Source organism: Salvelinus alpinus, chromosome 9 (assembly GCF_045679555.1).
Source record: "Salvelinus alpinus chromosome 9, SLU_Salpinus.1, whole genome shotgun sequence".
NCBI classification, from domain to species: domain Eukaryota; kingdom Metazoa; phylum Chordata; class Actinopteri; order Salmoniformes; family Salmonidae; genus Salvelinus; species Salvelinus alpinus.
In genome coordinates, this window is record NC_092094.1 from 15,520,176 (window position 1) to 15,543,004 (window position 22,829).

Genomic DNA, 22,829 nt, shown 5'->3' on the forward strand with positions numbered 1-22,829 from the left:
TACGGTAATCAAGTCGTTCCGTTGAATGTAATAGTTTCTACAGTGCTGCTATTCGGTAGACGTTGGCTGCAGTCAGGGCCGGTCAGGGCCGGCTTACCGAACGGGCACGTGCCCCAGATGTATAAAATCGAGTACACAGCCATTAGGCTTATTAGGCTACAGCAGGTGCAAGCTTTACAATCGCCCCTAAATGGATATGTAAACAATACAGTAACTAACTGCCAGTAGGTATTGAAGCTACACTATATATACAAAAGTATGTGGACACGCCTTCAAATTAGAGGATTCGGCTATTTCAGCCGCACCCATTGCTGACAGGTGTATACAATTGAGCACACAGCCATGCAATCTCCATAGACAAACACTGGCAGTAGAATGGCCTTACAGAAGAGCTCAGTGACTCAATGTGGCACCGTCATAGGATGCCACCTTTCCAACAAGTCAGTTTGTCAAATTACTGCCTTGCTAGAGCTGCCGTGGTCAAATGTAAGTGCTGTTATTGTGAAGTGGAAACGTCTAGGAGCAACAATGGCTCAGCCGCGAAATGGTAGGCCAAACAAGCTCACAGAACGGAACCGCCGAGTACTGAAGTGCGTATTCCTTAAAAATGGTCTGTCTTCGGTTGCAGCACTCACTTCCAAGTTCCAAACTGCCTCTGGAAGCAACATCAGCACAATAACTGTTTGTCTGGAGCTTCATGAAATGGGTTTCCAAGGCAGCCGTACACAAGCCTAAGTTCCCCATGCGCAATGCCAAGCATCGGCTGGACTCTGGAGCAGTGAAAACGCTGGAGTGATGAATCCCGCTTCACCATCTGGAAGTCCGACAGACGAATCTGGGTTTGGCGGATGCCAGGAGAACGCTACCTGCCCCAATGCATAGTGCCAACTGTAAAGTTTGGTGCAGGAAGAATAGTGGTCTGGGGCTGTTTTTCATTGTTCGGGCAAGGCCCCTTACTTTCAGTGAAGGAAAATCTTAACGCTACAGCAGACAATGACATTCTAGATGATTCTGTGCTTCCAACTTTGTGGCCACAGTTTGGGGCTTTCCTGTTTCAGCATGACAATGCCCGCGCTCACAAAGCGAGGTCCATACAGAAATGGTTTGATGAGATCGGTGTGGAAGAACTTGTCTCGCCTGCACAGATCCCTGACCTCAACCCCATCGAACACCTTTGAGATGGGGTTGGGGCGGCAGGTAGCCTAGTGGTTAGAATGTTGGACTAGTAACCGAAAGGTTGCAAGATCAAATCCCCGAGCTGACAAGGTAAACATCTGTTGTTCTGCCCCTTAACTAGGCAGTTTCCCTGCTGTTCCTAGGCTGTCATTGAAAATAAGAATTTGTTCTTAACTGACTTGCCTAGTTAAATAAAGGTTAAAAATAAATAAATAAATAAAAGATGAATTGGAACGCTGACTGTGAACCAAGCCTAATCGACCAACATCAGTGCACGACCTCACTAATGCTCTTGTGGTTGAATAGAAGCAAGTCCATGCAGCAATGTTCCAACATCTAGTGGAAAGCCTTCCCAGAAGAGTGGAGGCTATTATAGCAGCAAATGGGGGACCAACTCCATATTAATGCCCATGTTTTTGAATGTGATGTTCGACGAGCAGGTGTCCACATATTCTTGGTGATGTAGTGTATATATAAATGAAGGTTGGGGGCCCCCAGATAGCATATGAACACACCATAAGCACACCATGTCAAAACTGCACAATTTTCTCTGTCTCATGTCAAAATCAAATCAAATGTTATTAGTGCTTCGTTAACAACAGGTGTGAACTAACAGTAAAATGCTTACTTACTGGCCAGTACAAAAAATTCAGAAAGAAAGAAAATAGAGAAATAATAGAAAATAAGTCATAATAAATACACAATGAGTAATGATAACTTGGCTATATACAAACTATATACAAGGGGTACCAGTATAGAGTCAATGTGCAGGGGTACGAGGTAATTGAGGTAGATATGTACATATAACTAGGAATAAAGTGACATATAGTAAACAGTAACAGCAACGAATGTGATGAGTGAATAAAGTTAGTGCAAAAAGGGTCAATGCATATAGTTCTGCTAGCTATTTAGTTAATGATTTAACTAACTATTTAGCAGTCTTATGGTTTGTGGTAGAAGATGTTCAGGTTCCTTTTGGTTCCAGACTTGGTGCATCGGTACCACCTGCTGTGCGGTAGCAGAGAGAACAGTCTATGACTTGGGTGGCTGGAGTCTTTGACAATTTTTAGGGCCTTCCTCTGACATCGCCTGGTATAAAGGTCCTGGATGGCAGGGAGCTTGGCCCCAGTGATGTACTGGGCTGTACACACTACCCTTTGTACTGCCTTGCGGTCAGATGCCAAGCAGTTGCCATACCAGGCGGTGATGCAACCAGTCAAGATGCTCTCAATGGTGCAGCTTGTTTTTTACTTGTCCATTCCAAATCTTTTCAGCCTCCTGAGGGTAAAGAGGCATTGTCGTTCCCTCTTCAATGACTGTGTTGGTGTGTTTGGGCCATAATAGATCCTAAGTGATCTGGACACAGAGGAACTGAAAGCTCTCGACCCGCTCATCTACAGCCCCGTCGATGTGAATGAGGGCGCACTCGGCCCTCCGTTTCCTGTAGTCCACGATCATCTCCTTTGTCTTGCTCACATTGAGGGAGAGGTTGTTGTCCTGGCACCACACTCTCATCGTCGTCGTTGATCAGGCCTACCACCGTCATGTCATCAGTAAACTTAATGATAGTTTTGGAGTTGTGCCCGTCCACACAGTTGTGTGTGAACAGGGAGTACAGGTGGGGACTAAGCACGCACCCCTGAGAGGATGCTGTGTTGAGGGTCAGAATGGCAGATGTGTTGTTGGCTACCCTCGTCAACTGGGGGCACCAGGAAGTCCAGGATCCAGTTTCAGAGTGAGGTGTTAAGTCCCAGGGTCCTTAGCTTAGTGGTGAGCTTGGAGGGCACTATGGTGTTGAACTCTAAACGGTGGTCAATAAACAGCATCCTCAAGTAGGTGTTCCTTTTGTCCAAGTGGGAAAGGGCAGTGTGGAGTGCAATAGAGATTGTGTCATCTGTAGATCTTTTGGGGCGGTATGGGAATTGGAGTAGGTCCAGGGTGTCTGGGATGATGGTGTTGATGTGAGCCATGACCAGCCTTTCAAAGCATTTCATGGCGTCAGATGTGAGTGTTATGGGATAATAGTCATTTAGACAGGTTACCTTGGCGTTCATGTGCACAGAGACTATGGTGGTCTGCTTGAAACATGTAGGTATTACAGACTGGGTCAGGGAGAGGTTGAAAATGTCAGTGAAGACACTTGCCAGCTCGTCAGTGCATTCTCTAAGTACGTGTCCTGGTAATCCTTCTGGCCCTACGTTGCTTGCCTCGAAGTGAACATAGAAGTAATTTTGCTCATCTGGTAAGCTCGCATCACTGGATGTTCATAGCTGGGTTTCCCTTTGTAATCTGTGATAGTTTGCAAGCCCTGCCACATCCAACGAGCTCCAGAGCCAGTGTAGTAGGATTCGATCTTAGTCCTGCATTGACGTTTTGCCTGTTTGATGGTTTGTTGGAGGGCATAGCAGGTGTCCGGGTTACTGTCCGGGTTACTGTCCCGCTCCTTGAAAGCGGCAGCTCTAGCCTTTAGTTCATCACGGATTTTGCCTGTAATCCATGGCTTCTGGTTGGGATATGTATGTACGGTCACTGTGGGGATGACGTCGTCGGTGCACTTATTTATGAAGCCGGTGACTAATGTGATAAACTCCTCAATACCATCGGATGAGCCCCGTGAAACATATTCCGGTCTGTGCTAGCGAAACTGTCCTGTAGCTTTGCATCTGCTTCATTGGACAACTTCCGTATTGAGCAGGATATGAAGACTAGCATGAGAGGAGCTATAAAACTGCAAATAAAAGTCTCTGCTCCATGGAAAAATCGGTTGAAATCCATGAAGATAGCTGCTTTTCAAAGAAAGTGACAAAGCACACAAACTCATTGCTGTACTGTATGTAAATATATGCATTCTGTCGACATTGTTTCTTGTGTGAAGGATGTATACTACTTTCTGCATGAAAGTATGGAGAAATCAAAGAGTACCAACAATTTATTCATGCTCAATCTTTTATTTCATTCATGCATCAGCCATGGCAGGGGTCGATTGAACTTAGTTCTCTGCATAATTGCTATCCTCCCACTTTGGCCCACATAACCTGAATTGAATGTATAGTAGAGCTGCAGCTCCAGCTCACCTGGTCACAGTCAATAGTTGTGTGCACAGAAGACCAGTCATGTAAATGTAAGTCACGCATTCATCAGTGAAGAGCCTGGAGAATGTAGGCTACTATACGATACGGTTGGTTTCTTGCTAGTGTGTGACATAGTGTTCCCATTTTTTCTCTACAATGGCGAATCACTTGAGAATGTGTATGTATACATACTGTATGTACTGCATGCATAGTGTATGTCAAAATGTTTAAAGCTAGAATCCTTAGTTGCTACATCCATTTTGGGATTTATAAATTAATGATATATACCTATTGATTCTTTAAGAATATAAATTATGAATGCCTCATGAGCTTAGTTCAACTGTCGTACCCCATCAGAACCCAAAATATAAGCTTGTTTTATTCCAATGTTTGTAATCATGTAAACATATCTAAACAAACACTGTATAGCCTCAAAACATGGTTAAAATTATACATTTGATATCATGGATGGCCAGTCCTTGCATCCCTAGCTCTGTCTTTTAATTTGAGAGTGGTTGCATTTCTCCAGACCCATCCCATAGCGTTTTAACGAAACAGGGGTGGGGCGAACACCTTGTTATTTTTTCAATTAAGGATTCTAGGTTTAAGTGCACTTACGCAATGAAACCTTTTCCATTTGGTTTGGACATTGTTCCCAGCCAGTCACACCAAATCAGAAAGATATTCTGATCTTCACAAAAAATTCACACCCCTTGACTTTTTCCACATTTTGTTGTATTATAAAGTGGGATTCAAATGGATTTAATTGTTGTTTTTTGTCAATGATCTAAACATAATACATTGTAATGTCAAGAAAAATTCTAACATTTGTAAAAAAAAATATGAAAAATAAAACACTAATATATCTTGATTACATAAGTGTTCAACCCCCTGAGTGATTGCAGCTGTGAGTCTTTCTGGGTAAGTCTCTAAGATCTTTGCTCCACCTGGATAGTACAATACATATTTGTACATTATTCTATTATAAATTCTTATAGCCGAATTAAGTCAAAACTGTAACTAGGTCACACAGGAACATTCACTGTCATCTTGGTAAGCAACTCCAGTGTATATTTGACCTTGTATTTTAGGTTATTGTCCTGCTGAAAGGTGAATTTTTCTCCCAGTGTCTGTTGAAAAGGAGACGGAACCAGGAACCTCTAGGATTTTGCCTGTGCTTAGCCCTATTCCGTTTCTTTTATCATTTAAAAAAACTAGGAAGGACGTCTGTATTTTTTGAGTGACTGGGTATGTTGATACACTATCCAAAGTGTAATTTATAACTTCACCATGCTCAAAGGTATATTCAATGTCTGCTTTTAACATGTTTTACCCATCTACAAATAGGTGCTCTTCTTAGCGAGTCATTGGAAAACCTCCCTGGTCTTTGTGGTTGAATCTGTGTTAGAAATCCACTGCCAGACTGAGGGACCTTACAGATAATTGTATGTGTAGAATACAGAGATAAAGTAGTCATTTAAAAATCATGTTAAACACTGTTATTCCACACAGAGTGAGTCCATGCAACTTATGTAGGTGTGCCATAACAAAGGGGTTAAATACTTATTGACTCAAGACATTTCAGCTTTTCATTTTTAATTAATTTATACAAATTTTGAACCATAATTCCACTTTGACATTATGAGGTATTGTGTGTAGGCCAGTGACAAAACAACTCAATTCAATAAATGTAATTTTGTGGAAAAAGTCAAGGGGTGTGAATACTTTCTGAAAGCACTGTAAATTATCCAGTGGAAGGACGCTCTTACCCTTGCTAAGAAGAATTGAGACTGAAATCTACACCAACAATCATTGACTCACTTTTTAATGTACTCAGCTCTTGGTCCATTGGGTGCAATTCTGCTGAAGCAGGCCTTATCACTCAAATGCCTTTGCATCAGGAACAACAACTAAGGGGGACCTAAGTGATATTGCACTGTAGAGAAATGTTTCACTCTATACCCTGAAAATGTTGACTACAAACAGTACAGCAATATTGTGATAAGAAAGAACCATCCTAAGGGGATGAGTTTGAGTTTTATTCAGGTTCTGACACATCACAGCTTGTATTGCACTATCTTCTGACAGAGTCATTTTGTATACCCCATCAACTAATGTATGTGAGATTCTCTATGCATGAGAGTACCTGCGCTATGTGTACAGTTGGTTTCTGACCCTATCAGTGCACATGCCCATATGACTAGTCAGAACCCGCTATTCTTTGTCTGTCGACACCAAAGCTTCCATATAAATATAATTGAATGGGAATATCTGTTCTAGTAATCCTACTTCTATGGAAACTCATCAGATTCTCCATTCCAACTCAGTGCCTTGACTCATTACCTCTGCACTGAGCAGGAGACACTGTGACAGGGATGGCTCTCTCACCACACAGCGCAGAGCACTGTGGAAGCCTTTCAAGTCACGCTGAAACACCCTCCAATATTTATAACCTTTCCATCAATTAAAGATACCCCTTCGGTGAGGTAAGAGCGGAGAAAAGCAGGAATGGGGAGCATGAGAGAGAGAGAGAGAGAGAGAGCATTTAGCCATGCACTGGATTGTACTATAGGGGTAGGACAAATAGTGGCCAACAGGAGGGTAACCCAGACCCGACCATAGCTCAGCCTCACTGCCAGCCCACATATGCAGAGGCAGCCTCCGGTAAGAGTCAAGAATCAAGAATGGTCCACCACCAAGCATTGGAGTCAACATTGGAGTCAACATGGGCCAGCATCCCTGTGGAATGCTTTTGACACCTTGTAGAGTCTATGTCCCAATGAATTGAGGCTGTTCTGAGGGCAAAAGTGTGTTCCTAATGTTTGGTATGCTCAGTGTATAAGATAAAAGAGAAATTAGTTTCACATTCTGAAATGATATGAAGATATAGTCATTTTCTTGTTGTCTATTTATAAAAATATATATTTCCTGCTACTGAAGAATGCTCTTAGTTGAAACACACAGCACAACATTCACTCTTGTGTTGGGCATGGTTGGTGCACTGTTGGGCGTGGTTGGTGGACTGTTGGGCGTGGTTGGTGCACTGTTGGGCGTGGTTGGTGGACTGTTGGGCGTGGTTGGTGGACTGTTGGGCGTGGTTGGTGCACTGTTGGGTGTGGTTGGTGGACTGTTGGGCGTGGTTGGTGCGCTGTTGGGCGTGGTTGGTGGACTGTTGGGCGTGGTTGGTGCGCTGTTGGGCGTGGTTGGTGCGCTGTTGGGCGTGGTTGGTGCGCTGTTGGGCGTGGTTGGTGCGCTGTTGGGCGTGGTTGGTGCGCTGTTGGGCGTGGTTGGTGCGCTGTTGGGCGTGGTTGGTGCGCTGTTGGGCGTGGTTGGTGCGCTGTTGGGCGTGGTTGGTGAGCTGTTGGGCGTGGTTGGTGCGCTGTTGGGCGTGGTTGGTGGACTGTTGGGCGTGGTTGATGCGCTGTTGGGCGTGGTTGGTGGACTGTTGGGCGTGGTTGGTGCGCTGTTGGGCGTGGTTGGTGAGCTGTTGGGCGTGGTTGGTGCGCTGTTGGGCGTGGTTGGTGCGCTTAGTCTAAATATTGTGCGGGTGTATCAACCACACACATAATACAACACACATACCATACTCTATTTCCTCAGTCACATCAACTGCTGGAAATAACACACGTTTGGATGTTCCTGTTCTATATTTGCTTGTGTATTAATTTCCTATGTACTTTACTATAACCAAATTATATATAGATATACTGTATATATTTATAAACTCAGCAAAAAAAGAAACATAACTTTTTCAGGACCCTGTCTTTCAAAGATAATTCGTAAAAATATAAATAACTTCACAGATCTTCATTGTAAAGGGATAAACACTGTTTCCCATGCTTGTTCAATGAACCATAAACAATTAATGAACATGCACCTGTGGAACGGTTGTTAAGATACTAACAGCTTACAGACGGTAGGCAATTAAGATCACAGTTATGAAAACTTAGGACACTAAAGAGGCCTTTCTACTGACTCATAAAAACACCAAAAGAAAGATGCCCAGGGTCCCTGCTCATCTGCAATGTCCGTACTGTGAGACGCCTAAGACAGCGCTACAGGGAGACAGGACGGACAGCTGATCATCCTCGCAGTGGCAGATCACGTGTAACAACACCTGCACAGGATCGGTACATCTGAACATCACACCTGCGGGACAGGTACAGGATGGCAACAACAACTGCCCGAGTTACACCAGGAACGCACAATCCCTCCATCAGTGCTCAGACTGTCCGCAATAGGTTGAGAGAGGCTGGACTGAGGGCGTGTAGGCCTGTTGTAAGGCAGGTCCTCACCAGACATCACCGGCAACTACGTCGCCTATGGGCACAAACGCACCGTTGCTGGACCAGAAAGAACTGGCAAAAAGTGCTCTTCATTAACGAGTCGCGGTTTTGTCTCACCAGGGGTGATGGCCGGATTCGCTTTTATCGTCAAAGGAATGAGCGTTACACCGAGGCCTGTACACTGGAGCGGGAACGATTTGGAGGTGGAGGGGCCGTCATGGTCTGGGGCGATGTGTCACAGCATCATCGGAATGAGCTTGTTGTCATAGCAGGCAATCTCAACACTGTGCATTACAGGGAAGACATCCTCCTCCCTCATGTGGTACCCTTCCTGCAGGCTCATCCTGACATGACCCTCCAGCATGACAATGCCACCAGCCATACTACTCGTTCTGTACGTGATTTCCTTGAAAGAGAGGAGTGTCAGTGTTCTGCCTTGGCCAGCGAAGAGCCCGGATCTCAATCCCATTGAGCACGTCTGGGACCTGTTGGATCGGAGGGTGAGGGCTAGGGCCCTTCCCCCCAGAAATGTCTGGGAACTTGCAGGTGCCTTGGTGGAAGATAGGGGGATCTCACAGCAAGAACTGGTAAATCTGGTGCAGTCCATGAGGAGGAGATGCACTGCAGTACTTAACCTCTCTGGGATATGTGGGACGCTAACGTCCCACTTGGCCAAAAGCCAGTAAAAATGCAGAACGCCAAATTCAAATAAATTACTATAAAAATCTAACTTTCATGAAATCACACATGAAAGATACCAGATTAAAGCACACTTGTTGTGAATCCAGCCAACATGTCATAATTAAAATAGGCTTTACGACGAAAGCACACCAAACGATTATGTTAGGTCAGAGCCAAGTCACAGAAAAACACAGCCATTTTTCCAGCCAAAGAGAGGAGTAACAAAAAGCAGAAATAGAGATACAATTAATCACTAACCTTTGATTATCTTCATCAGATGACACTCATAGGACTTCATGTTACACAATACATGTATGTTTTGTTCGGTAAGGTTCATATTTATATCCAAAAATCTGAGTTTAGGCGGGACGTTACTGTCTCACTTGGCCAAAAGCCAGAGAAAATGCAGAGCGCCAAATTCAAATAAATTACTATAAAAATCTAACTTTCATTAAATCACACATGAAAGATACCAAATTAAAGCTACACTTGTTGTGAATCCAGCCAACATGTCAGAATTCAAATAGGCCTTTCGGCGAAAGCAAAAAATGCTATTATCTGAGGATAGCAACAGAGTAAACAAAGAGAGAGAAGCATATTTCAACCCTGCAGGCGCGACACAAAACACAGAAATAAAAATATAATTCATGCCTTACTTTTGACGAGCTTCTTTTGTTGGCACTCCAATATGTCCCATAAACATCACAAATGGTCCTTTTGTTCGATTAATTCCGTCGATATATATCCAAAATGTCCATTTATTTGGCGCATTTGATCCAGAAAAACACCGGTTCCAACTTGTGCAACGTGACTACAAAATATCTCAAAAGTTACCTGTAAACTTTGCCAAAACATTTCAAACTACTTTTGTAATACAACTTTAGGTATTTTTTTAACGTAAATAATCGATCAAATTGAAGACGGGATGATCTGTGTTCAATACAGGATTAAAACAAACTGTAGTTAGCTTTCTGGTTACGCGCCTCTAACAAACAGGACACTTCGAGTGACCCTCGTTCAAGATGGGCATACTTCTTCATTACACAAAGGAAAAAACCTCAACCAATTTCTAAAGACTGTTGACATCCAGTGGAAGCGGTAGGAACTGCAAGAAGGTCAATTAGAAATCTGGATTCCCAGTGAAAACCCATTGAAAAGAGTGACCTAAAAAAAAAAAGGGATCCATTATTCCACTTCTGTTAGTCACATGTCTGTGGAACTTGTTCAGTTTATGTCTCAGTTGTTGAATCTTGTTATGTTCCTACAAATATTTACACATGTTAAGTTTGCTGAAAATGAACGCAGTTGACAGTGAGAGGACGTTTCTTTTTTTGCTGAGTTTGTGAAATGAGATCATTAACATTCAGTTCTTGGTATATCCAGGGCTTGTACTCCTCTACCTTACGTCTTAAGACCAAAACCCAGATTTTCTTAAAAACACCAACAGTCAAGACATAATAATACTTCTAGAAACATGGTGTCGTGGTAGCATAGATCCTCAATGTCCTTCAGGCTATAGGGACATTATACTCCCATCATTAAAATGTAACTCACGGTAGGTACTCGGGAGGAATGATCATATGCAGTGGCGATTTTAGCATCTTGGTGATTTTAGAGTGGGATGCATGCCAGCAAAGCCACTACAACACAACACTAAACAATATATTAATTGCACTATAACGGTGACAAAACGGTGCCCACAAACTGTTAGGGCCTTCATAAAGCTGTCCCAACAACAGAGTCCCAACAGCAGTCCCAACATCTTACCACTGCTACACCTGGCTTTCAGCAGAACTTTGTCTGGCAGCGAAACAGTTCGTTCAGCCTCATTTACTGCCTTTAAAAAAAACATAGCTTATATGGCAGACTTGGGGCATACAAACAGACAATGAGAGCTCTTACAATATTCAATGATTAAAAACAGGTTCTAGGCTATTTGTGAACCACCAAGTTAGAACAGTAGGCGAAATGAAGTGGTGAAAATATACCAAATTATTAGGGTGAGGCACATTGAATGCCGTTTGGGTCTTTGTGTGTCAAAAAAGATACACGTCATATAACACTATTTGACGCGTTAAATCGGCTTTTAACTTGACACGTCAAATAACACAATTATATTATAGAATGTTGTGTGTGTTGAATTTGCACGTGCAAGCCGAGCACCACAACTACTAACGTTATGTGTTTACAATACCGCGTTGGTGAAAATAGACCAAATTATTAGGGTGAGGCACATGGGCTACTAACAGCTTACTACACAACATACACTTAATATTACTTTCTTAGCAACAGTATATATTTCTCCCTTGCATATTACATCATTTATGCAGCAGCATACAAGACATTTTTGGACTCACCTTGTGGAGGTGGCGCAGCGGTCCTTTGTGGGCAAATGTTGTCATCAAACTTTGTCATCAAAGTCTGGCATTCTCTGGATTTATGGTGGTAACTCGGGGGGAAAAACACAGCCACTCCACTGAATAACAGGCTAACATTAGTGGTTTCTTTGCAACGCTTACAGTTAGCCACTGAGTCCTTCCAAACGACTCATTAATGAATTTGCGATTTCCAACTTGTGGTGTAATCTTTGTTTACAATGGCCGATGAGCACCGATACGTTTTATCTATAATTTATCTTCATATGACAAGGATTAAATAGGATTTGCCAGTAGAATGTCGACTTGATGACAACTGATGATGACTGCTAGCTAAGACTTTGAAAGTAAGATGTGACAGTCCAATTAAAGCTACTGTAGCTATAACGTGATTTGATGTCATTCTATCTGTGGCCAATGACCTTGAGCCTTATCGGATGGGCACTTCTAATATAACCCTATGGCAGAACCCAAGGGGCTAACATTTTAGAGCTCTAACCTTAGATTTGGGGATGACGTACTGTCCCATGAGTGACAAAAAACTGAGCCAATCATGACAGAAAACTGAGCCAATCAGGCGCAACGCTCTGTATTTTGTGCTGGCTTGCCCCATCACCACAGAAAGCACTGCGCTAGGCTGAAACACCTGCATTTTGGAGCTGCCTTACTCAAGAAAGCAAAAAAGAGATCATGTTTGTATGCGGCCTTATTATCTCAATGACTTTTTTTGCAAACTGATAAGTGACACGTATTAATGCCAAAATAACAAGCAAAACAGGCAAGCCCCCCAAAAAGTCATTTGGGGGATTTTAATGGTAGAACAGGTTCTGAATCTGAATGTGTAGTAGACCCTGAGGGTAATAGACATATATTTGACATATACCCGAGTCCCATCACTAGTAATAGAAATAGCTCTGACCAGGTAGCGAACAAAAATGTAAAGGAGTTAGTGCATCTCTGTTGAGCCTTAGGCCTGTGTTTTTCTAATGGTAGGATTAGATGGGATTCTAACTTACTGCTTAACTCTTGGGACTAGTGTTGTTGACTATGCAATCTCAGACTTGGATCCCTCCTCTATTAGTGCATTCACTGTCAGACCACAGACACCATTGTCTGACCGCTGCCAGATTGTCTTTTTGAAAAGACTTCGCCACCCAAAGACCACACAAACAGAGCCCTGTACACTGCTTCATCCAAATTAAACATACAGATGGGCCACTGACAGCGCAACACACTTCAACACAACAATGCACTGCCCAGAAATTACAGCCTGTATAAATGATTTCCTTTCAAGTGCATTCAGCCCAAACCTCCCTGACATAAATTTGGCTGTGAATAAATTAAATGAGATCTATCAAAAAGCTGCCACAAAAGAAAATTTATGCAAAATAAAAACTGTTCTAATTGGAAAATGTAAAAAGAGAAATGGTTTGATGCTGAATGTAATCTCATAAGGAACAAATTGAGATATTTATCAAATAGAAAACATCACTAACTACAGGTTAGAGACGTTCGGTAAGAATATTGTGTCACATTGAAAGAATATAAACATAACCTAAGCTGGAAGAAACAGAAGCATTATGACAACACTCTGAAAGAGATTGAAGACTCCATTGATAGAAGCCAGTTGTGGGAGAAATAAAATGGTCTAAATGGACAACAGAGGAATGACCTAGTCATTCAAAATGGCAACATTGTAAAATATCGTTTTGAACGTCTTGATGGAATAATACCATCAGAAGACCTTACTTTAAAATTCAGCTCCCTAGAACACACATTTAAAAACAACAAGAACCCAATTGACTACCAAATTACACGATTGAAGAAAATACAAAGCATGTTGCCCTGACAGCATCAGGAATGAAATGCTTAAACACAGTCCTCCTGAGCTGTAGACTGACAGTGGAGAGACCTTAGACAGGGGGCCTAAATCTGGTGCTTGGCTGGGAAGTAAGTAATTGTCACACACACGCGCGCACAAACACAGTCACTCACATCACACAGTACAAACACAGTCACTCACATCACACACAGTACAAACACACACACCTCTCTCTCTCAGTCCGTCACCAGCAGTAAGCCTCCACAGCTCTGGCATGTAATCGATCCTGTGACGATCAGTGTGACGGCCTTGACACAACTCTCATGTCCTCCCCGCTGACACGTGCCGTCAATCAGGTCGCCCCCCTCTCGTCATCTCCGTCACAGGCAGGCCAGGGTCATTACAGGGTTGACAGCAGCAGTGTCTCCTCACCTGTCTGCCTGCCTACCTGTCTGTCTGTCTGTCTGTCTGCCTGTCTGTGCGTGTCGTTAAGTTGCTCAGAGCAGAGAGTAAAGTTTAAGCCCCAGATTTGAGCTTAGTTAGTGATTGCCAAAGAGGGTAAGCTAAATGACAGGTGTAGAAGTGGTGGAAGTCCTGATTCAACACTGACATTGAGGAAGGGGGCTGGTGGTGTGTGTGTGTGTGTGTGTGTGTGTGTGTGTGTGTGTGTGTGTGTGTGTGTGTGTGTGTGTGTGTGTGTGTGTGTGTGTGTGTGTGTGTGTGTGTGTGTGTGTGTGTGTGTGTGTGTGTGTGTGTGTGTGTGTGTGTGTGTGTGTGTGTGTGACAGGGGGTTATCGGGGTACAGCAGGTGCAAGCTTTACAATCGCCCCTAAATAGATATGTAAACACTACAGTAATAACCTTAAATGCAAGTAGGTACTGAAGCTACTGTATGTGGACAGGACAAACTTAACACATTCTATTTCTTAGACAGCCAACACAGGGGCCATTGACAACTTAACACATTCTATTCCTTAGACAGCCAACACACTGGCCATTGACAACTTAACACATTATATTTCTTAGACAGCCAACACACTGGCCATTGACAACTTAACACATTATATTTCTTAGACAGCCAACACAGGGGCCATTGACAACTTAACACATTCTATTCCTTAGACAGCCAACACACTGGCCATTGACAACTTAACACATTCTATTCCTTAGACAGCCAACACACTGGCCATTGACAACTTAACACATTCTATTCCTTAGACAGCCAACACACTGGCCATTGACAACTTAACACATTCTATTCCTTAGACAGCCAACACAGGGGCCATTGACAACTTAACACATTATATTTCTTAGACAGCCAACACAGGGGCCATTGACAACTTAACACATTCTATTCCTTAGACAGCCAACACATTGGCCATTGACAACTTAACATATTCTATTCCTTAGACAGCCAACACAGGGGCCATTGACAACTTAACACATTATATTACTTAGACAGCCAACACAGGGGCCATTGACAGAAGCATTACTTACTGTTAATGTATGCCTTTGTAGACATTCTTCATTCTCTTTTATAATGCTTCATTATATCCCCTCATACAATGGATAGTCTTTGTGATTTGCTTTCATTGGGCCAAGCTCACCCAGATATATTGTTCCTTGCAAGTGTGCAAAAAGTGGGTGACTTCTTGAGAGCAGTGAGAGATTCTTGATGGCTCTTTTGACACGGCAGCAGTCGGAAAGCAGTAACCTTCAGTGTCAAGATGATCCCAGGGCTGCCGCTGTGAAGCCATCTGGATCCCCCATTACCCCTGGCACATTCACATTAGCAAGCCTCCTGTGTGTGTGTGTGTGTGTGTGTGTGTGTGTGTGTGTGTGTGTGTGTGTGTGTGTGTGTGTGTGTGTGTGTGTGTGTGTGTGTGTGTGTGTGTGTGTGTGTGTGTGTGTGTGTGTGTGTGTGTGTGTGTGTGTGTGTGTGTGTGTGTGTGTGTGTGTGTGTGTGTGTGTGTGTGTGTGTGTGTGTGTGTTCTAGTAAGGAGTAAGCAAGGTTGTCATTGTTATGTAGAGGATCAGTCACCCCCCATGGAGCGGCCCAACAGCCCTGCATGTATTCAGTTTTGTTTTCTTGTAGCCGTCTAGTGCTATCGAGCGATAACACATAAGATATTGAGAACTGGCACTGTGTCATTATACTGTAAATTCTAGATGAAACATTACATGAATGTATGTAAAAAATAGCACTGTAGTTACTGTAGTTCTCACTAGCAACATCTCTAATGACCATGTGATGTCTTGAACATCTGCTATGGTGACTAATTATGTTTTCTGATGTTTTCCTCCATCTCTTGGGTGTCTACTTCCCTCCCCCAAAAATATGTATTATTCTATGACTGATTTATAATCACAATCTGAAAGACATAATTGTTCTGTGCATCCCTTGACTGTTTTGTTTGAGGCTGATTTTAAGTTCTTCTCTAACAAATCTGTTTTGTGATGACAAAGCCATTTTTGACATCCCCATTCCCCTGTCCTGTAACGATTTCTGTCCTATTATGTATGGTCACGTTCCTCAGTCTGAAAAATATCACTTGGCTGCACTGGGAAGAGAGAATCTGTTCTCAGTAACTCAACAATAATACAATAGGTGAAAGTGTTGATAAAACGTGATAGGTGGCCGGTAATCTAAGCGTCGCCAAGGTAACATGAGCATCACTCTTTATTTCTCTCTTTCTATCACACACACACAAAGTCAAACAAACACACAAAGTCAAACAAACACACACACACACCTGGCCTCTCTATCAAAAACCTAATCTTGTGATAAAATGGAGTCTTGTCCTATAGCCCCATCTGTAATAGACACCATCTCTCCTCTAGGCTCTGTCTTGATACCTATTTCAGCTCGGCTGGAGAAGCTTGTTACAAGCAAAATACTTTTTGTAATACGTAATGTAGGATTCTCTCTCTCTCTCTCTCTCTCTCTCTCTCTCTCTCTCTCTCTCTCTCTCTCTCTCTCTCTCTCTCTCTCTCTCTCTCTCTCTCTCTCTCTCTCTCTAGGTGCGAAGTTCATGGTTGCTCCAAGGTGGCCAATTCAAAAGGTAAGATTACTTGATCAGATCAAATGCCTGCTTACATTCAGCTCACTGAGCTGCTGAGCTCCCTCAAAATAATGTAATGACGCCATCTTGTGGATTATTGAGGAACAAGCAATATCTCCATCTTGTGTAAAGTTGAGCTTCTGTTAACAATTGTTCCATGTGACACAGGATCAGCCCTCAGACAGTGCAGTCGTTGAGGGCATCAACCTAGGTGGAGGTCTCCATGGAGCTCCAGGGGAAAAGATATCCTCTAACCCCAGCCTCCCTAGTCCTAGCCCCAGACAGCCCCCTTCCTTACAGTGGCTGCCCCACTCATCCACCCCAACTTCCGGAGACCAACAAGCCGAAAGCCCCAGGCCACCGGTCACTAAACGCCACAGGAAGCTGCTGTTAAAGAGCGGTTCTGTAATTCCTAGTGGTGCCCCCCCTGGTGAGGAGGACCGTCAGTTACAGGGCATGGCTCATACCCAAGTGTCCCGCCACCACCTGCTGAGGGAGGTCTGCACCAAATACCAGCCGGGCGTCACCGAGCACCCCGTCTCCAGCCGGCAGGTGTCCCGCGTCTACGTGGAGGATAGGTGTTGTAACTTTAGTGGTTAATTTCATTGAGCATTATTTACAGTACATGTAAATAGTAAATACATTACATGATTTACATGTATAATTGTATTTCATTGCAATTCATGTTCAGGGCTGATCTAGAGGTCCCCCTGTCCATGTCATTTTATTCATTGTGATCTAAAAGGCCTAACTGATCCTAAATCAGGACTCCCACTCTGAGATGTTAGCCCCAGATAACTATTCATATATTTCTGTTGTATTGGTTAATTAATAATAGGTCAGGCCTGCTGTACTGTGAGGTGCCCAAAGCTGGCTGCTCCAACTGGAAGCGGGTGCTGATGGTCCTGGGAGGCAGTGCCACCTCCACGCACGGCATCGCCCACGACGACGCCCACTATGCCAACCAACTCCGTCGACTGGACGCCTACAGCCAGGCGGGCGTGGCCGAGCGCCTCCGCTCTTACACCAAGGTCCTCTTCGTACGGGAGCCTTTCGAGAGGCTGGTGTCGGCCTTCCGTGACAAGTTCGAGAGCCCCAACTCGTACTACCACCCGGTGTTTGGCCGGCCCATCATCTCCCGGTACCGGGCCAACGCCTCGCTTTCTGCCCTAAGGACCGGCGCCGGGGTCACCTTCAGGGAGTTTGTCCAGTACCTGTTGGATGTGAGGCGACCCGTGGGCATGGACATCCACTGGACGCCGGTCAGCCAACTATGCAGCCCCTGCCAGCTGCACTACGACTTCATCGGGAAATTCGAGAGCCTGAAGGAGGAGGCCAACTTCCTGCTACGGAGCATCGGGGCACCTAGCAACCTCACTTTCCCTGACTTTAAAGACAGGAACCCCAAAGCAGAAAGGACTTCCTCCACCATTACCCAGAGATATTTTGAACAGTTGAACGCCACGGAGAGACAGAGGGCCTATGACTTTTATTACATGGATTATCTGATGTTTAAATACCCCAAACCCTATAAAGACCTGTACTGAAGTACAGGCTGGATTGACATGTTTAGATGATTCATTTAAGATTATAAATATGAACCACTACAGAAGAGATTATTATCCTGTGGGACTTGAATAAGCACTACAGATACATTGATGTAAAGTATTCTACGTGTCTTATTTATATCTGGTTACAATTATGATTTGATGTGATTACTTTGAGCATAGGTTGTACAGCTTTTGGTCATAACACTTTGTATAGTGTGCAAACTGATGTGCTTTCTTTGTAAAATGCACTTTTATTGATTGGCAGACATAGCCTACATACAACATCCTCTCAACAATCAACGAGATATTGCTCTCAATCAACAGCATAATGACTTCTATGAAGTGACCTATACTCTGAGTGAAGACTTTATCATCTGTTCATTTTCTTCTTTTTTTCAGCCTTGTTATATGAAGGTATACTTGTCATTTTGGGTCACCGTCAATCATGTGACTATTAAAATGGAAAACGTGTCTTGTTTTTCTGCAGACTTTTATAAAAAGAAGGAAAAGAAGAAAAAAAAGGGGAAAAAAGCTATAATCTCCCAAAGCAAAGACTAGTGTTTGCAGATACTGTAGCAGATTTCACAGTTACTGAAATCCTACATTGCCTACTGATGAGAAGTACCATGTGTCTTAGACCATTTTAATATCATTCAATTTGATTTCAAAACCACATTTGCTCTTGAGGTATTTGTTTTCTATTTTACATACAGAACATACAATAAACTTGTTACAGAACGTACCTCAAGGCGGAAGGTAGCCTAGCGGTTAAGAGCGTTGGGCCAGTAACTGAAAGGTCGCTGGTGCAAATCCCGAGCCAATTAGGTGAAAGATCTGCCGATGTTCCCTTGAGCAGGACCCGTAACACTAATCGCTCCTGTAAGTCTTTCTGGATAAGAGCATCTGCTAAATGAAAACAAACTAAGGGACAGGAAACACATGAAATAAGGGACAGTAAAAGTATATCAATGTCAGTTGGTAGCTCAGTTGGTAGAGCATGGCGCTGCCAGGATTGTGGGTTCGATTCCCACAGGGGACCAGTACGAAAAAAGTATCAAAATGTATGCACTCACTAATGTAAGTCACTCTGGATAAGAGTGTCTGCTAAATTACTAAAATGTAAAATATTGCCTTTCAGATACAACTGTGGGTTCATGATCTTTGATTCTGTAATGTACAATAGGGTTTCTGGGTAACTGTATGGGCCTCATGTTACAATACTAATGATTACACTGTAAAGAGTGAATGTATTGTTTTACATGTCTGTGCAGAAGTGTTCTATCTACAAACACGATTTCAATCCCCCAGCCTTAACACTGCCAATTTGGCTAATTTTGTTTGGGTTTTCATTTGTTTGGGTTTTCAAGCACCATTACCATTAATAAATGTTTTATCAAGCCTTTACTAATTAAACAAAAATATTTCTCTGTTGTTTTTCCACATCTGGTTTTAGGAAAAGTGACAAAAATGTGTTACAAATCTTTTACGTTGTTCAAGCTAAAAATCATTTCCTAACAGACACAATAAAGTCATTATCAAGCATCATCAATTATCAAGCATTATCAATACATCCCTCTCCTAGAACAGCCAAATCAAATCAAATTTGATTTGTCACATACACATGGTTAGCAGATGTTAATGCGAGTGTAGCGAAATGCTTGTGCTTCTAGTTCCGACAATGCAGTAATAACCAACGAGTAATCTAACCTAACAATTCCCTAACTACTACCTTATACACACAAGTGTAAAGGGATAAAGAATATGTACATAAAGATATATGAATGAGTGATGGTACAGAACGGCATAGGCAAGATGCAGTAGATGGTATAGAGTACAGTATATACATATGAGATGAGTAATGTAGGGTATATAAACATAAAGTGGCATAGTTTAAAGTGGCTAGTGATACATGTATTACATAAAGATGGCAAGATGCAGTAGATGATATAGAGTACAGTATATACAGTGGGGAGAACAAGTATTTGATACACTGCCGATTTTGCAGGTTTTACTACTTACAAAGCATGTAGAGGTCTGTAATTTTTATCATAGGTACACTTCAACTGTGAGAGACGGAATCTAAAACAAAAATCCAGAAAATCACATTGTATGATTTTTAAGTAATTAATTTGCATTTTATTGCATGACATAAGTATTTGATACATCAGAAAAGCAGAACTTCATATTTGGTACAGAAACCTTGGTTTGCAATTACAGAGATCATACGTTTCCTGTAGTTCTTGACCAGGTTTGCACACACTGCAGCAGGGTTTTTTGGCCCACTCCTCCATACAGACCTTCTCCAGATCCTTTAGGTTTCGGGGCTGTCGCTGGGCAATATGGACTTTCAGCTCCCTCCAAAGATTTTCTATTGGGTTCAGGTCTGGAGACTAGCTAGGCCACTCCAGGACCTTGAGATGCTTCTTACGGAGCCACTCCTTAGTTGCCCTGGCTGTATGTTTCGGGTCGTTGTCATGCTGGAAGACCCAGTCACGACCCATCTTCAATCCTCTTACTGAGGGAAGGAGGTTGTTGGCCAAGATCTCGCGATACATGGCCCCATCCATCCTCCCCTCAATACGGTGCAGTCGTCCTGTCCCCTTTGCAGAAAAGCATCCCCAGAGAATGATGTTTCTACCTCCATGCTTCACGGTTGGGATGGTGTTCTTGGGGTTGTACTCATCCTTCTTCTTCCTCCAAACAGGGCGAGTGGAGTTTAGACCAAAAAGCTCTATTTTTGTCTCATCAGACCACATGATCTTCTCCCATTCCTCCTCTGGATCATCCAGATGGTCATTGGCAAACTTCAGACGGGCCTGGACATGCGCTGGCTTGAGCAGGGGGACCTTGCATGCGCTGCAGGATTTTAATCCATGACGGCGTAGTGTGTTACTAATGGTTTTCTTTGAGACTGTGGTCCCAGCTCTCTTCAGGTCATTGACCAGGTCCTGCCGTGTAGTTCTGGGCTGATCCCTCACCTTCCTCATGATCATTGATGCCCCACGAGGTGAGATCTTGCATGGAGCCCCAGACCGAGGGTGATTGACTGTCATCTTCAACTTCTTCCATTTTCTAATAATTGCGCCAACAGTTGTTGCCTTCTCACCAAGCTGCTTGCCTATTGTCCTGTAGCCCATCCCAGCCTTGTGCAGGTCTACAATTTTACCCCTGATGTCCTTACACAGCTCTCTGGTCTTGGCCATTGTGGAGAGGTTGGAGTCTGTTTGATTGAGTGTGTGGACAGGTGTCTTTTATACAGGTAACGAGTTCAAACAGGTGCAGTTAATACAGGTAATGAGTGGAGAACAGGAGGGCTTCTTAAAGAAAAACTAACAGGTCTGTGAGAGACGGAATTCTTACTGGTTGGTAGGTGATCAAATACTTATGTCATGCAATAAAATGCAAATGAATTACTTAAAAATCATACAATGTGATTTTCTGGATTTTTGTTTTAGATTCCGTCTCTCACAGTTGAAGTGTACCTATGATAAAAATTACAGACCTCTACATGCTTTGTAAGTAGGAAAACCTGCAAAATCAGCAGTGTATCAAATACTTGTTCTCCCCACTGTACATATACATATGAGATGAGTAATGTATGGTATGTAAACATTATATTAAGTGGCATTGTTTAAAGTGGCTAGTGATAAATTTTTAAATACATTTCCATCAATTCCCATTATTAAAGTGGCTGGAGCTGAGTCAGTATGTTGGCAGCAGCCACTAAATGTTAGTGGCCAGCTATGTCCCAGATGTTCCGGTTGCACCTGGGCAACACGCGTCACAGCATCAGTGACGCAGACCTGTGTAAGCTCGCCAAAAAGACAGAAAGCTACTCTGGGGCCGATATCAGCGTCATCGTATGAGATGCCCTCATGCAGCCTGTCAGGAAACTGCAGTCAGCCCCACACTTCAAAAAGGTCATTTATACACACAATAGTAACTCTATTGCAGTCAACTCTTGCTTACAACACTAAAGGTACATCTCTTTCTCAACCTTTAAGGATATTTAAGATAGTGTGTTGTTGTAATGGTACTCTAGGTGCAAGGTCCATCCAGTGCCAACAGTCAATTGATGGTGGATGACCTTCTGACCCCGTGCTCGCCTGGGGACCCGGGAGCCATAGAATTGACCTGGATGGATGTGCCTAGCGACAAAATTCCAGAGCCCATCATCTGCATGGTAAGAAACACACATTGTCAAAGACTCCAGACACCCTAGTCTTAGACTGTTCTCTCTGCTACCGCACGGCAAGTGGTAAGGAACGCCAAGTTTAGGTCCAAAAGGCTTCTCAACAGCTTCTACCCCCAAGCCATAAGACTCCTGAATAGCTAATCAAATGGCTATTTGCATTGACCCCCCCCCCCCCCCCTTTACGCTGCTACTATTCTGTTTGTTATCTATGCATAGTCACTTTAACTCTACCTACATGTACATTTTACCTCAATTACCCCGACTAACCTGTGCCCCCGCACATTAACTCTGTACCGTTACCCCCTGTAAATAGCCTCGCTATTGTTATTTTACTGCTGCTTTTTAATTATTTTTAACTTTTTATTTTCAATTATTTACTTATATATTTTTTTACTTAACACTTATTTTTATTTTTTTCTTAACTTCTTAAAGCATTGTTGGTTAAGTAAGTAAGCATTTCACTGTAAGGTGAAATGCATCTGTTGCACCTACTGTCTACACTTGTTGTATTTGGTGCATGTGACAAATAACATTTGATTTTATTTTATTTGACATTCACAGCACAGACATACTCACTGTGTTCATTGACATTCACATTCACAGCTCACAAA

At 43.0% G+C, this 22,829-nt stretch overlaps 1 protein-coding gene across 2 annotated transcripts in view; it reads left to right on the plus strand.

Annotated features, from left to right (window-relative positions):
* The window catches only part of LOC139584380 (carbohydrate sulfotransferase 8-like), a 103,927-nt gene extending 85,426 nt beyond the window's left edge, over positions 1-18,501 (plus strand). For both annotated transcript variants that reach the window (XM_071416140.1, XM_071416139.1), the window contains exons 3-5: positions 16,433-16,473; positions 16,642-17,051; positions 17,312-18,501. In XM_071416140.1, the coding sequence (XP_071272241.1) occupies positions 16,433-16,473; positions 16,642-17,051; positions 17,312-18,020 (1,160 nt within the window). In that variant the 3' untranslated portion in view covers positions 18,021-18,501. The remainder of the gene's footprint in view (positions 1-16,432; positions 16,474-16,641; positions 17,052-17,311) is intronic.
* Positions 18,502-22,829: the final 4,328 nt, after the last annotated feature.